The following is a 16114-nucleotide window of genomic DNA, read 5'->3' as shown; positions in this document are numbered from 1 at the left end:
AGAGTGGGGGTGGCGGGGAGGCAAGGAAAAGGGGCACTGAACAAGGCTGTGAAGATAAACTTTCAAATCCTTTCTGCCCTCGAGATTCTATGGGAAGAAGAGATCACTAAGAAAAACTAATCCTTGTGTTAAAGGTTTCAGTGGGACACAAGGAAAAGGAGTCCTGACCGCTTTATGGAGAACTCACGCTGTGCTTCCTGTCCATAATTCTAGTCTGGCCTTTGGAAATGCCCGTGTAAATTGTGCCAAGATAAGCTTGGCGGTGACGGGAGTTTTTAATGCACTCTTAGAAGTCAAGGATTGAAAATCACAGGGTGAGGAAAGGGCTGTGGGTTATCGGGTGGGGGGGTGTCAAGCTCTCAGGAGCTGAGGCTCGGATTATCTGCTTTGCATGTTCCTGGAGAATAAATTCCTTCAACCAGCGGGAATTATCACCTGAGCCAAGGGACTTTCAGACACAAGGGTTCAGGGGGGAAACAGAAGCAAGCAGGCAGCTTTTATGGGAAACCTTTGAAGACCTGGGGGAGCAATCCCTGCTCTCCCTTCCTCTTCCCCCTCCCCTCCCATTGCCTCTCCCCTTCTCTCTTCCCTTTCTTTCTCTCCCCTCGTTTCCCTCTTCTCTAGTATCCTGAAAACAGCAGCAGAGGTCCAGAAAGGAAAGAATACCACACTCCAAATCTGAGCCTCAAACCAGAAGCTCTGAGGAAGGAGGATGAGGAAGGTCGGGTGTGGTTTTTCAGGGGTGGTGGTGGGCATGGGCAGGGGTTAGGTGTTCAGGCATTCTCTTGGTCTCTTCTATTTCCTAGAAGAAAATTGCCATTTTGGAGCCTTCACTTGCTGACACCAGAAAGCGAGTGAGTTGAGCACAAGGAAGCTCGTTTTCTTCCCTCAGCAAAATCAAAATGGGAACCACAGGATGCCCTTGCCCCAAACATCCTGTGAGGACCAAGAGGACATGTGTCACACGCTTTACAGTCTGAGGGACTGCGTCCATTGACTGCTTCTATTTCTATTTGAAGTCACAGATTCCTAAGCTAGGCATAAGCCTAGGCTGCCTGCAGCCTGCTCCTCAGAACCCTGTCCTCTGCTCCATCCCTTCATCCCTTTCACCACCTCGCCCATGCTGCTCATTAACACTGTATTCCAGCTCTGAAGGAAGGCACATTCCCTGGAGAAGCCAGTGGGTGAGTATCTTGTCTCATAGCAATCCACAGTGAACATGGTGTCCACAGACAGGAAAATAGTCGTCTACTTAGTAGCTTAAAAGTACTGGTTCAGCCGGGCCATGGTGGCACAGGCCTTTAATTCCAGCACTCAAGAGGCAGAGGCAGGTGGATCTCTGTGAGTTTGAGGCCAGCCTGGTCTACAAAGTGAGTTTCAGTTCCCAAACAGCCAGGACTATTATACATAGAAACCCTGTCTCGAAAAACCTAACAAACAAACAAACAAAACAACAACAAAAAAAAACAAAAACAAGAGTGTTGGTTCAAAGAAAAGACAGGCCTTTCTTCCCTCAGGCCTGAGCTTTCTTTTCCAAATACTACAATAGTAATTAATGCTAGCGCAGAGATGCCAGGAAAGCATTTGAAGAGTCATGCAGGTTCTTTTAGTAAGCAGTTTTGAGCACCGCCTACACACCAGGTGGGTACTCTCTTCATACAGATGGAAATAAGAACAATGCCTACCTGAGAAGGAGGAACTGAGGGTCGGCTGAGATAATGGCATAGCTCCCTTTCCAGCTTGATGCCAACTGACTCCTCCCACCTGCCTTCCCTCCTTTTCACAGTCATCTAGAGCAGGTACTTCTGCAGTGCCCCTTGACAGACGAGGGCATGAAAGCAAAGAGGAATGTGAAGACCCGCTCAGGGTCAGCCAGGTGCTGAGTGTCAGAGCTGGGTCTGAGCCGGGATGTAGTGCGCATGTTTTAGCGTGTGATAGATAGCGTGCACCGGACAACTCGTAGCTAGCTATTTATAGAGTATACCAAAGCCTTTACAACGCACTCTGTTTGCTTCACACGGGACATTCTGTAAATGCCAATAGCGTTATGTGATTTGCTGGGAAAATGAGCAATGGCCCACCAGCCCGAAGGATTTCAGGCTTTACTCCGTTCCCTCCCAGTAGCTGAATTGTCATTTTATCAGAAGGGCCTCGGGGCTAAGCCGAGAGTGTAAATTCCTACCTTGGCTTTGATCATTCTCTCCCCCAGAGCCTGCTCTTTGAAAACACAACCATATTTATCTATAATGAAATTGCTTTATGATTCGTTTGCCCTCGGCTGTCCCTCCGCTGCACACAGGCTTTGCCCTGTACACAGCCTGCACTGAGGTTGCCACTCATTGTAAGCGGAGGGGAGGAGGGCAGGAGAGGGGTGAGAAGATGCGTTCTTGTCTAAGAGCCCACTGCCAGAGTCTAGTCAGAGGAAGCGGGATGACACGTGGCTGCCAGTGCGGATGCTGTCCCAGATGCTGAAAGACAGGCAGCTGCATTCGAACTCAAGAGGTGTCCATTTTAAAAAAGCTTAGATGTGTGGGATGCTGGGATACTGGCAGTGGTGAGATCTCTTTTGGAACCTCGTGGGTTATTTTTTTTTCTCTCCTAAGCATTCCTGTAATCTCATTTGTCATTTACTAAAAGGAGCCTGGCTCCCTTCAGATGTTACTTTGCCCCAGGGAAAATGAAACTAAATGGACCAGACTGTGGCAAGACCTGGAAAAGCTCTCACAATGAAAACTAGTCCTCAGGATGGAGTCCCCCTTATCCGAATCTCTTATGCTGTTTCCTTCCGTCACCTACTTAACCAAAATCCTTGACTCGTGGGTTCAGGAACCTCAATTTCCCCCGGGCTCTCCCAGGTTATTCTCTTGCAGAGTAATGTGTGGGAGATGGTTGTGCAGGAAAAGAATCAGTCATCAAAATGACAGCCAGATACACTGACACACCCAAGTCTGTTTCCAAGAAAAAGAAAAAATAATGCCTCGAATTTCTGATTCACAAATTAATGCCTTTTAAGAGTTAGAACGTGCTTCCCTTTGTTCATGGGGATAAAGTTCTGTCCTTCATAAACTTCACATTGGAGTTTACTAAAAATGGCCAAACTTAGTTGACATGGGAAGAAATAGCCTCCAACTCATTCTGAGCCTATTTATTATTTTCTTTGAAATGGGGTAAAATAGGTTTGTGGTAAAATTAAATTTTCTACAGTGATAGAAGAGAATGCTGAAACACTGAAATAAGACATTTGTCACTCTGTGATCAAGAATGTTCTTATAATAATAGTTACCTAAATGATGCAATTTTATATTGATATGGTTCTCTCTGGGCTGCAGGCATCAAAGCCCATGATTCTAAGGAATTGCTGAGTTTGATGCACATGAAGACAGCCAGGGCTGGCTGGAGCCATGACCCCAAGCAGCCCCTACTCACCTTGGACTTCTCTTGGTGCAGTTCTATCTGGATGTCTGTGAGTTTGGTCCTGAGGTCTTCGTTGGCAGCTTGAAGGGCAACAATGAGTGCCTCAGGCTTCTCGCCCTTATTTCGCCCCTTCTTGGACATGGTTCCTTTCTAAACGGAGTCTTTGGGGTTTTAGTCCTCTCAAACAGGCACTGCCATGTTACTCTTTCATTTCCCGGAGTGAGATGTTGCAGCAACTACTGCGTGGTGTTCCTTGTTAAGGTCTTCTCAGTCATTGCCCCGGAAGCCCTAGGGAGAGACAGAGACCAGAGTAACTCTTTGGTGAGAAATGGGTTTGTGCCAGTCTATCCACTCCCAGCCAGAGTGGCTGAAAATGCCATCTCCTGAGGCCCTCCAGCCTCCAGAACCTCCTCGATGCTATATTTTGTATCTAACTCACAGTGATGCTTCCAATTACATTGCCATTTGCTTAGGATCCGTTACCTAAAACACGTGTGTTTCACATTGCCTGGTGCCGTTCGTAGGAACACCAACCCATTATTCTGTCTTTCTCCATGTCACTCAATGACAGTTTGGGCATGAAAGTCCTTCAAGAAAGGCACACATATGGAGATGACCTAGTACTCATTCCTTGAAAATAAGAAAATACTACATATTATTCAATAGTTAAGACTTGAACAGTGGGGAATAACTAAGTGGATTCTTGGATTGAATCACTCACTCAGGTAATATTGCTATAGTTACTTTAAAATGCTTTGCTAGTACAATATGTTTCTTTTTTAAGTCAGAGTTCTATGACAGAAAAATAAGTTAACTCCCCATTTACCTGCTACCTATCACCTATCTACCTAACCTCCATCTATCTACTATTTATCTATCTACTATCTATCTATCTATCTATCTATCTATCTATCTATCTATCTATTATCTATCTATCATCTATCTACCTGATCCACACCTACCTCCATTCATCATTAGCCTAAGTCCCTGCCTGGTGAGTATGTAGCAGGGAAGGGTTTGGATGTTGGTATTCTGGTGAGAGAATGGGGAGACAATGGAAATGGATGCTGGAGAGGACCTTGCTCAATTTATCTTGGTAATGGAAGCCTAACCAGAATCCTGACAAGAGGAGAGGAAGGAGGTGTGGTCCGTCTTATCTACAGGTCTTTAAATGCAGCATTGGGAAAAAGGAGAAAGTCGAGAAAACTATGCACATCCAACTGTTACCATCAATGAGGAGGACAAGAGACCAGAGCTTCTCATGCCTGCTTCCAGAGAGGAGGGGGTGATGCGCTGAGACACTGCTGATGAGAACTGAGAGCCCTGGACTGATCTGCCATGTGTTCCAGCAGCTGCTGCTCTCTACAGACCCTGGTATTTGGCTCCAAGACCTGAGCTCCTGGGATGGGTGCCACCCTTTACAAACACTGCAGCTGTGCCCTTTGGAGTGTCCCCGGGGGCCAGGGGTATGAGGGGAGGATGAGCTTGAGGCAAGAGAGAGCAAACTTGGCTACACACAAATCATGGAATGGTAAGGCACATTCCACTCTGGCATTGTTATCAGAGCCAAGAAGCTGAGGCTACACCGGTTATAGGTCCCAGAAGACAATCAACCACAATTGCTCCGTTAAATGGGCATAATATTAAAGTGACTCCTAGTTATCTGCTGCTATACACGGAGATGAGAGCCTCTCTTAGATCTCATCAGGGAAGGCTGGTTTTGCAGGAGATGGTGATTGACATAAAGACTCACAACTAGTACAGGACTGCAGAATAAGAAACTGTGGAGTGCTCAGCCCAAAATGAGACGTCTGTACCACTCCAACCAATGTATTCAGGACATAACAAGGTAATTTTATGTAGTGTTGGATAGTTTTATGTCAACTTGACACAAGCTAAAGTCATCAGAGAGGTGGGAACCTTAGTTCAGAAAATGTCTCCATAAGACGGGGCTGTATAGCAAGCTTGTAGGGTATTCTCTCAACTAGTGATTACTGGGTGAGGACCCAGCCCATTGTGTGTGGGTTCACCCCTGGGCTGGTAGTACTGGGCTCTATAGGAAAGCAGGCTGAGGAAGCCATGAAGAACAAGCCAGCAAGCAGCTCCCCTCATGGCTTCTGTATCAGTTCCTTCTTCCAGGATTCTGCCATATTTGAGTTTTTGTCCTGACTTCCTTCAGTAATCAACAGTGATTTAGAATTGCAAGCCAAATAAACCCTCCCTTCCCCAGGTCTGCTTTGACAACAATAACAGCACATAAAGACCTGCTCAAGCTCATGACTGACCAAATCCAAGCAAGGAGAGAAGTGGGGTGGGGAACTGAGCAGCTATAGAAAATTGTTCACTGTTAGGAGAGGAAAATTTAGTTTTCTTTAAGGGCCTAGGACCTGGTAGATGAGCAATGCTTCAGTGGGTGGCCACAGCACCGTGAGTATATAGGCAACACAAAGTGGCTTTAATAGGTTAAAAAAAAATGAGAACACAATGTTGAGTGGAGATGGAGATGGGAATGGATCTGATAGGAGTCGGGGGTGTACAAACAGAATACATTTTATGAAATTCTCAAGCATTGATGAAATGTTATTTGGAGAATGTATATTCTACATTTACTGAGGCTGGCTTTTAAAAGATGTTACGAAGTATCCATGTCACTCCTAACCATCTAGCTTTTATGATGGGACTTACTTCTACAGAGACAAAACACACTCTCAGAAGCAATGAATGGTGAATGGTCAAAGCCCAGGAGCAACCCGGGGCCGACTAAGAAGGCATGAATGCTTTCTAAAACAGCTGATGTGAGAGCCAAGCCCCATTATACTGCCTCGCCCTAAGGGCCTGGCTCTGTACTGTACGAGTTTCGCTGAGCTACCCAATCAAACCCTTCCTGGCATTTACTCATTATGTTTTAGACTTAGAATAACAGAGGTCAGTTAACTAGGAAAATGTTGTTCAGTTGTAAAATGGCAGAGCCTACAGTCAAATGCACATCTGTCAGTCTCTGAACCTTTTTGGACACAGTAACACTTTATTAGAGAGAGAGCAGGATCCAGATCTAGCTGCCAGCAGGCTACAGAGAGGGCACAGGATACAAGTACATCTGGTGCTTAATGAAATGGAATCGTAGGAGGTAGTCAGGACCCTGGAATTTGCAAGCAGAAAAAAACTGGCTATTAATTACATTCCATTACTTTATATTCTTGAGCAAATAAATCTCTAAGTTTCTACACTCCTGCTGCAAAGTTGGGACTATTGTGTGCTTGCAATACTGGGTTCTTTCAAAGAGGAAGTACACTGAAGTGTGTGATGGAAACATTAGCCAATATTGCCTTTATTATCATATTTACAGTTCTTCAAGGACATAACACTCTGCTAACCACCAGCTGAAACATAAAGTACAGAACCAACACATTTATCTCTCCTTTGTTTTAAAAAGAGGGGACAGGGAAGACACAGAGACCCTGGAAAAAGAGCACAGAAATTCATGCTTACGCTTGCAGGGGAGAGAGGCTGTCACTGACAGGATAAGTATTCCCAGGGGTCTTTGGCTTTGTGGCTGTTTCTGCCTCCAGCTAGAAGCTGAATAAAGTCATAATTAACCTGAAGCTTTCCACTAAGGCCGCTGCCGCTGAGTTATGATGTGAAAGCGGTGTAATATGAAATAGCTCGAGTTCGCATGTGTGGAGCGAATGCTCCAGGAGTTCTGCATAATTGAGATTGGAAAATGTCCATCCCGAGGAAGCTTTGAAAGCTTATCTGAGCCTCTCTTTTTCCCAAAGTTGATGCTCTTGAGTGAGATGCTGTCACTATTTAAAATGTCTGAATTACCCTTGAGTACATTATACCCACCAGCCAGGAGAGGCATGCTACGGCCCCTCCCCAAATGCAGACGTGTTGCATTGTGTGCTCATGAGTTAGGCACAAAAATATAATATAAAGGGCTTCTGCTTAAAGCATTTTAACTCTGGAGATCTACTTTCTCTATATGGAGGGATTGGTGTTGTGTGCCTGGAGAGGGAGAAGGTAGCTCTCCAATCCACTACACCTGTGGTAGGTGTTGATAGTATAGTGGTGATTATGCACCTTCAGGATGGCAAGCTGTTGAGCTTGGATGTTTGTTTTTTAAACTCTAGTCTTTCACCAAATTGCTCTCTTTTCACATAAAAACAGCAGATCTTAAAAATTCGTTAAAGTTTAATGCCATCAATACAATTCAAATTTAGCAATCTTGGTGTTTTTTATTTGTTTGTTTTCTAGATGCCTGTCAAAATTTCATTTTAGAATCACATTAATACAGAGTAGGGATATAAAGAGCTCTTAGCACGCATGTAAGAAGCATCTATTCTCTCTAAGGGGGGTTTCCAGGGATGCTCAGAGGAAGCAGTGTCTGGTAGGAGGTGAAGGCCTAAGCAGGTGACATCCATCTACCTCAGACTTTTGAACTTGGCCATGTAGTTCTTTGCTTGAGCTCCCCTTTCTTCCCTGAACTCCCCAGTGAATTCCCTTCAGCTTTATCTTTTAAAACCAGATCAGATGTCACTTCTTGTCACTCTCCTTCACCCCTTTTAAGCCTGAATCTCTGCTTTCACTTTGAAGCTATGTTTTGTAGCAACTGTCACACATTCGTGATGTACTCGTTAATTTACAAGTAGTAAATGAGGCACCTGGTACAGGACATAGGTGTACTAAGAAAGAAACGATGCCTGCCCTTCCTGAGGGGTTTGAAGGGAGCCAGCGGTTTAATAACTGCAGCATTTGCTCAGACAATGGATGAGAAGCATAGCACATATTCAGGTATCTAAGAGATCACTTAGAGAAGGTGAGATAGACAAGCAAAAGAAAGTCCACCAGTTTATCATTAGAATGGGATGGAACCATCTAGACGAAAGCACTGACTATCAGATTCTCCAGATAAAAAGGACTGTGAAAGATGGTGCAGAGAAAAACCCTTTTCAGGAGCTTCATGAGCAACCAATCAAACAGCAGAAGATGAGCTTGGAGATGTTGTCAGGGACTTGTAGCTTGAACTCTAATTGGTCTTCATAATAAAAACCCAGAGTCAGATATTAGAGGGAGAAAGCCGAACGAAGCTGAACGAATAGAGAAGCAGAGCAGCCAGTCACTACAGTTCTTATCTCTATGAAATCCTCAGTCCTGAACAGAGGCTGAGCTCCTGACTCCGTCTGTCTTACATTTCTCTCTGCATCCGGTCATATCACTTCCTGTCTCCGCCTCCCTAGTCCTGGGATTAAAGACTTGAGATCCCAAGTGCAGGGATCAAAGGTGGGAGTTCTATTTCTCTTTTAGCCCAATGTGACCTTGAACTTCTGTTCTCTGGCTTCCACTGCCCAAGTGCTGGGATTAAAAGCAAGTGTCACCTTTGCCTGACTTCTGTGATTAACTCGTGGTTAGCTCCACCCTCTGATCTTCAGGCAAGCTTTATTTGTTAGAGCAGAAACAAAATACCACCACGGGGAGTGGAGAGCAAAAAGCACCTGTTGTTACCGCAGGGTTTCAGATATCAAAAAGGACCCAGTGAAATTGAATTTTCATAATAATTCTATGAAAATGAAGGACAGAATGGGCCTCAGGGCTTGTAGACAGGTGGTTCAATTTTAGGCTTTCCCTGAGACCTTGGGATGCAGAGAAGGAATATGACTTCATCTCTACAACTGAAAACAGATTTGACAGCCAGTCACTGCCTGTGGGACCAGGGCCTTGGGGGAACTGAGACTTCAGATCCTGAGACCCCCCCCCAACTCTTCCTACTCTAATGGACTGTGGTCATCAGTTGCTCCATCAGTCACCGTGATGCTCCTGAGATCCCATGCATTCCCTTTGTGCACATTGCTTGGTTAGCTTCCTACTGACTTCATCCACATGTGTGGCAGCTTTCTGCTGATTCTGTCCCATTTTCCCCTGAAAAATGTGCATAAGATATTTATTTTTCTTAAGTAAACTTGCTTGCAGGAGGCATCATCTGTTTAAGACTTTCTCATCCCAAACTTTCCCATCTTCTTCTTTATTTTCTCATTCCTTCTAGTTATCACCCCCCTTAGGATCCTGTCACTGAAGAATGGCATGGGGGTCCAGGTCAGTCAAGGAGTTGGAAGAATGTGACCATGTCCACGGTTATGCAACTACTAGTTTTATTTCTGCTTTGTGCTTTTACAGCGTTAGATAATCAAATGCAGGGCCTCTCCACACTAGGCAAGCTCTCTACACCGAGCTACATCCTCGGCCCCATTTACACTGCAATTGCTCTTCAGTAAGCAGTTTCTGTCATTGAAGAATAAAACAGCATCTTGCTTGCCTTTGAACACAAAGTACTTGTCTGCAACGTATACTACAAAACGCAATTTACTAAGCTTTGGTCTCTACCCATAGAAAATGCCAAGAATGAGGAGCACAAGGTGTCAATTCTACAGATAGCTATACTAAGATTTATTGTGGGGAACTGCTACTACTTTGTAAGCACTTGAATAGCTGTTTAGAGTTTAGGCAAAGGTGCAGAGGTTAATTAAAGAATAAAGCAAAAGGTGTTTTATATAGGTCTCAGACGATATTTGTTATTTGCTTGACTTATTTTGGTTTTCTGAGACCGGCTTTTGTCGTACAGCTGAGGCTGGCCTCAAACTCTGTCCTCCCACCTCTGCCTTCTCAGTGCTGGAAACACTTGGGTGTGCTACCAAGTGCATTCATTCACTGAGGGTTCTCCGTTGTGACTACCCATCACAGTCCCAGGCTTACTTTCAGTCCTCAGCACAGGCTGCGGCTTGCATCATATTCTTTTGTCTGGATTTAAACAGGCTTCGCAGGGATGGGCTGAGTCTCACGAGGAAAGGTAAGTTTCCACGTGACAAGTATTTTTACTTCATTCTCTCTCTAGATTCAGACAGAGAGCCTTAAAGCTGTGGTGAGCAACAAATATCAACTCCTGGACACAAAGACCCCCCCCCCCCGCCCCACCACCCAGTTTCAGCAGGAAGGGATTAAGGTGAGACAGAGCAAGGAACATACAAACTCAGAGCCACTGCCTGAGGCAGGCATTGCTATACATGCACCCGGCTCTAACGACAAGATGGGGCAGAGAAGCACAGAGATTACTGGAGGAAGGTTTATAGAATTATATTTATAACCCAGAGCAAGCGTTTCTATTTTAGGTATAAGTGAAATATACATAACTTATCCAGCTGTTTCCTTGGTAACAACTCCCAAGGACCTTGAATTTAGGAAAAGAAAACCTGTCGAGAAGACACCTTTGTGAAGTGCCAAACAGAAACAGAAACATATAAATAGAAAGTGGCCCAAGTATGTCAGTTGTTCTACAAAACGGCAGAATAATTTCAATGGGAATTTTTATAATGACTAATGTAATACTTCTTAGGTAAAAGCACATACATTTGAATAAAATAGCTTAGAGCATTCATAGATGGGTGTCCATAGTCCTATTATGAAAGCTCCATTTAATTTTCCACACTCCCTGTAGTAATAACATTTTGTTTTTGTTGTGATATAATATAGTAATAAACTACAAAATAATGTGGATATTTTTAAAAAAATAGGACGGTCAGAGAAACGGCTTAGCTGGGAAAAATCTGACAACCTGAATTTGATCCCCAGGCCGCACCCACATGGTAGATGCAGAGGACTAACCCTCACAGATTGTCCTCTGACCCCCACCTATTCACCTACACACACACACACACACACCACAGACAATGGATTAAATTAATAAATGTTACAAAATTACAAAATAACATTCTGTGTTGAAAGTTCATTCCTTGCAGTCTGTGTGTAGCTGTGGACTCCTGTATGCATGCATGCATGTATTCCAGTTGACGGGCTCTTGAAAGAAAAGTTTTACTAAAGTATTATCCTAACTCTATGGACTATTCTTTATAGGGAAAACAAATTAACAATCAGTTCAGATAATATCTCTGAAATAAAACTATATATAAAACATTATATTACAGTTGGACATAGTGCAGTATGTATGTACTAACTGAAGCTTCATATTCTCAATGGGGAAGATTTCAGGTGTATGTGTGCGTGTGTGCTAGTGTGTGCATGTGTGTGCACACACGCACACACATACTCACACACACACACACACAAAGAAAGACTGCAGCCTTAGTCTAAGATTCTGTCCATTTGATGCTTATCTCCTCGTTGAATCCCACTGCTTACGACAGTGGGCACAAAGTGATTCTGAATAAATAGTTCAGAGTTAATAGGTGACTTTGCAGAAGGACATTGTAAGGCTGGAACCTGAAGGCTAACATGGAAGAGACAGAAAATCCTGAAAGGCAGGACACCTGTATAGGAATAATTCATGTATTATTATGTTTGATAAGAATGGTTCATTCTACGTGCTCAGCATATGCGATTCAGGCTGGTGTGGTGGAAGACACCTGTAATCAAAACACTCACGAAGCTGTAGAAAAGGGTTTCATATGTTTGATACCAACTATACTGCACAGGGAGACACTCTCTCAAAAACAAACACAAAATCCAACACACAAAGATAAAAAAAAACAAAGGAAAAAGGAAAGAGGTGAGGAAAAAGAGTATGTCCTGATGTTCTAGGTATTGATTTGCATTTTGTTTATCCTTACTGGGACTTTTGTTTTAAAAGGGGTTTAGATGTTCTACTTTGTAATCCGTGACTGGGGTATTCCGTGGTCCTAAGGTAGAACTTGCTGTTGCTATTTTGTGGAATGGTCCTGATGTCTGATTTCATGCTAAACCCTGGTGTTTCTACCCAGAGACCTGGGCTGCACTCAACAGAAGTGTCCTTCTGGAAGAGGGCAGCAGTTAGGGTGAGATTTGTTGTGCTTCGAATAAGAGAGTGAGGTGCTCAGCCCTAATTGGGACATCTTTCTCGGTCCCTCCCTCAGCAGACCTCAGGGAACATCAGCAAAGAGTTAGCAGACAGAAAGTAGAGAATTCAAGAGCAAGACAGTGAGGACGAGCACTGGGAAATGCAAACCTCTGCACTTAACTTGGCTGTGGCACTCATTTTTCTCACACCAGCTGTAGTTAACCGTTTATGACCTGTACACAATCCATTCTCGAGAAATCCAGTATGGATGACACAACACTCTAGTAAATGGGACAACAAAGAATGCAGAAGGTGCCAAAAGGAAAAAAAGTCCCCTGTGGTTTAGGAATAACTTAAACGAACACGTTCAGGAACTTTAAAGTCAGGTCCTAAGTTAAATAGTACACGTTCACATTCCACTACCACACATTGTAAATACTAGGCTGAAGAGAGAAAATGAAGAAGGAAACGAAGGCATTGCCCTTGATCATGTGATGTCGACGGAATGCCACTGTAGCTTGAACGACTTTGCTTCAGGAGCTTATGAATACAATCACCAAAACACCTGTATCTGAAATAGTCTTTTTTTTTTAAAGACTCACATTTGAGAACAGAAGTACTTTTTTTTTTATCACTGGTTTACTTATTTATCATAAGTTTATTTACCTATTAGAAGTTTCTTCTATAACTTACTTGAAATCAGTATCAAAACTCTTTATGGGAGTAAATTTCAATGTGATAGGATCTGTGGCACTGAAGAACCAGACAGCTCACATTTACACACGTGCAAAGGTAAGTGTTCAAATTGAAATCAGACACCAGCTTTCTTAATGTCAGATGGCGAGACATCACAACTCTCCTGAAGCTGTTCTTCCCCGTTCCAAAGATACCTACAATAATGACTGTGCAGCTTCTATAATGGAAATCGAATATGGCTTCTGGAGAAAAAAATCAAAACACGAGAGAATTCAGTGAAGGAAATGGAAGGAGGAAAAGGTTCAGGCAGGCAATCAGCTGAAGGCAGGAATGAGGCTGATCCCAACAGTTTGACACCAGTCAGTGAGAGCCAAGACTAATGCAAGTAGATACGTTGCTCCAAATCTGACATAGATTCAAGAGACAGTCACAGAAAGTCAGAGAGCTACATCCTGCTACAAACCTGGCTTGCTAGGAATCAACTGAGTAGAACTAACCACTAAGTACATGTTGGCTCCCTTTCAGGAACTATAGTCAGAGGTCGACTAGACCCGAGCTTAAACAGATACTATTTTGGAAATCATCAGGGACACTGTTTTATCTCAGCCTGCCTTTCTTAAAGAAGCCTCCCTGCCTCCTCCAGGGTGAAAATAAGCTGCATTCCCTACACTTTTCACCTCCCTTGCTTCAGTATCTCGATTTCTTCTGGCTTGAAGAGGCAGGACTTCCTTGCGTCTGTCCATGACTCGCTTTTCAATGTTGGGAACAGTGCCTCATAGCGGATACACGAAAACAAAAGGTTTGTGGAAAACATACAAGAATGGAGCCTAAACAGTGTTGCCGTTGAAGAATAGTGAGTTCTGTCAGTAGCCTCGGTGTCGTTCCTCAGGTACATCGTTGTTCCAGGAGGAGGCACAGGTTGCGTTAATGCTTGGCAGAGGCTTGCTTCCCCCTCATTAAGCATAGCAATGCACAAACAGTGTGTGAGCCCCGCGAAAATTAAGCAAGTTATTTTCGAATGTTAGCAATCTGTATTTGAGAGGTACATTTTCCCTCAGTCGTTTCTTTGATTTATTACCTCGTGCCACAGAAACCAGGAAGGGTACTTTTTCATTTTCGGTTTTAATCTATTTCTCTAGACAGCTTTGTTAGGAAAAAATGGAGCCCCAGGGCTGTTTTCTTCCACAGTTCAGAATGTCAGAAGGTTCAAGAATTTCCTGCGTGTGTAGCAAGCAATTTTCTGTTGCAAAGGGCTGGAGTCCTGGCCTGTAATATCCTTGTCTGCGATCGCTTCGGTAAAGATAATTCTACCCCTCGTCTGCTGACTCACATCACGCTGTAAAGGATGGACGTTCCCAGGCTGCTAGTCATCAGCATCATCATGGCCATTGACCGTGCATTACGGCTGGTCAACATGCTAAGCCATTGACATGCATTATCTGCTCAGGGCTCTGATGGGGGAGGGGAAAATCATTTAGTCACCCCTGAGTGTATGATTTATGAATCCTCTCTACAACTCTCCCCCCACAGGGAGGCCAACATGTAAATAATGAACTGTAGTCTGCAGATGTAATGAGAGCCGCAGGAGCTACACACCCAACACTGGGGTGCACAGAGGAGGGCGTCTGCTCCCCGGGGAACACAGCACACTCCTGGCAGAAAGGATGGCCACACTGAGTCTTGGAAGATGACAGAGGAGCTGCCATGTGGTCTGGAGAAGAGGGAAGGAGGATCGAAGGAAAATTACATGAGAAGAATTAGTGAGAACTAGGAATGGATCAGGGCTCTTGCCTGACTTGGGCATGGAGTAAAATGGGAGAGAAGGCCCTTTTTATGGCTGACATTAAATCTGCAATATTCTCATGTTTAAAATAACTGCTGAAGGGCTGTGGAGAAAGCATGGAGGAGGCCTTCTGTTTGGTCGCCGCTGAAAAACATTTCATATCAGCACTGAGATTTGTCTCCCTTTCTTTCTTTCTTTCTTTCTTTCTTTCTTTCTTTCTTTCTTTCTTTCTTTCTTTCTTTCTTTGAGACAGGGTCTCACTTTTTAGCACAGGCTGGCCTGGAAATTACTATGAAACCTAAGCTGACCTCAAATTCGCAGTAATCCTCCTGTTTCACCCTTACAAATGCTGAGATTACAGAGGTATGCCACTATGCCCGGCTAGGACACATTTCTCATTTACAGTACTGGGAATATTTACATTTGCTTGTGTGTCACTCATCACTGTGATGCTCTGGGCACGCGCACATAGGTTCTACCATTGCCCAGATATTTCACCAAAACAGATTCATGGGGAAGTTACATCCTATTATTCAAATAAGGAAATTCAACATTTTTTTTCTATTTGCCAACATCACACAGTTCATATATCTGTGAGCCACCCATCGACTCAATCTGTTTCTTGACAGCTAACTGTTTCCGACAGTTAGGAAATGACTGCACATCACGCTCAATTACTACGTTCAGAGGCCTAAAGGGCCTGATGGTTTAAGGCAGTTCATTTGAAGATTCTTCTATGTGTGGTAATTATAACCTCTCAGTTAATATTTTATTATGTAGAATAAGTACAGAGAAGGGTGTCCATTACTCCTATGACTAGTATACAGAGAATAGCTATGCTATCCAAAATGATCACGAGAGTTGAGGCAATAAGACAGGTTCAGATGCTGGAGTCTAGGGATGTGGTTCATAGATGTCTCGCAATATTAAAATGGTGTGTTCAAACTAAGTCTGATAAAATACAACAAGTAGTAGCATACAACGATCATAATATCCCATTTTATCTGTTCAGATGGAGTAACAAGAGACTGGATGGATATAAATAAAATGGAAATTCTGCCCAGAGCAATGGAGCAAGGATTGTATCCAAAGCATTTGATTGGAGAGTCTCAGACGTGCAAAATATCTCTTAGAGAACATCACTGAAAGTTTTACTGAGAAACAAAGGTACAAAGGTTCCAAATTAATGCCAGATTGACCACTATTAAGGTATTGAATACTTCATAGCTGCTGTGGTCATTATTTGAATGTAATTGGTCCCCTTAAGCTCGTACTGAGTGACACTATTAGGAGCTGTGACTTTGTTGGAGTAAGAATGACCTCGTTGGAAGAAGTGCATCACTGTGGAGGTGAAATTTAAGCTTTTATATATGCTCAATATACCACCCACTAAGACACAC

At 43.6% G+C, this 16114-nt stretch overlaps 1 protein-coding gene across 2 annotated transcripts in view; it reads right to left on the bottom strand.

Annotated features, from left to right (window-relative positions):
- Jakmip2 (janus kinase and microtubule interacting protein 2) overlaps positions 1-16114 on the bottom strand; it is a 150297-nt gene that overhangs the window by 50611 nt on the left and 83572 nt on the right. For both annotated transcript variants that reach the window (XM_075968739.1, XM_075968740.1), the window contains exon 2: positions 3427-3702. In XM_075968739.1, the coding sequence (XP_075824854.1) occupies positions 3427-3555 (129 nt within the window). In that variant the 5' untranslated portion in view covers positions 3556-3702. The remainder of the gene's footprint in view (positions 1-3426; positions 3703-16114) is intronic.

The sequence above is a fragment of the Microtus pennsylvanicus genome, chromosome 4 (genome assembly GCF_037038515.1).
Source record: "Microtus pennsylvanicus isolate mMicPen1 chromosome 4, mMicPen1.hap1, whole genome shotgun sequence".
NCBI classification, from domain to species: Eukaryota; Metazoa; Chordata; class Mammalia; order Rodentia; family Cricetidae; genus Microtus; species Microtus pennsylvanicus.
The sequence above is the reverse complement of the archived record's forward strand: the minus strand, read 5'-3'. Positions and strand labels throughout refer to the sequence as shown.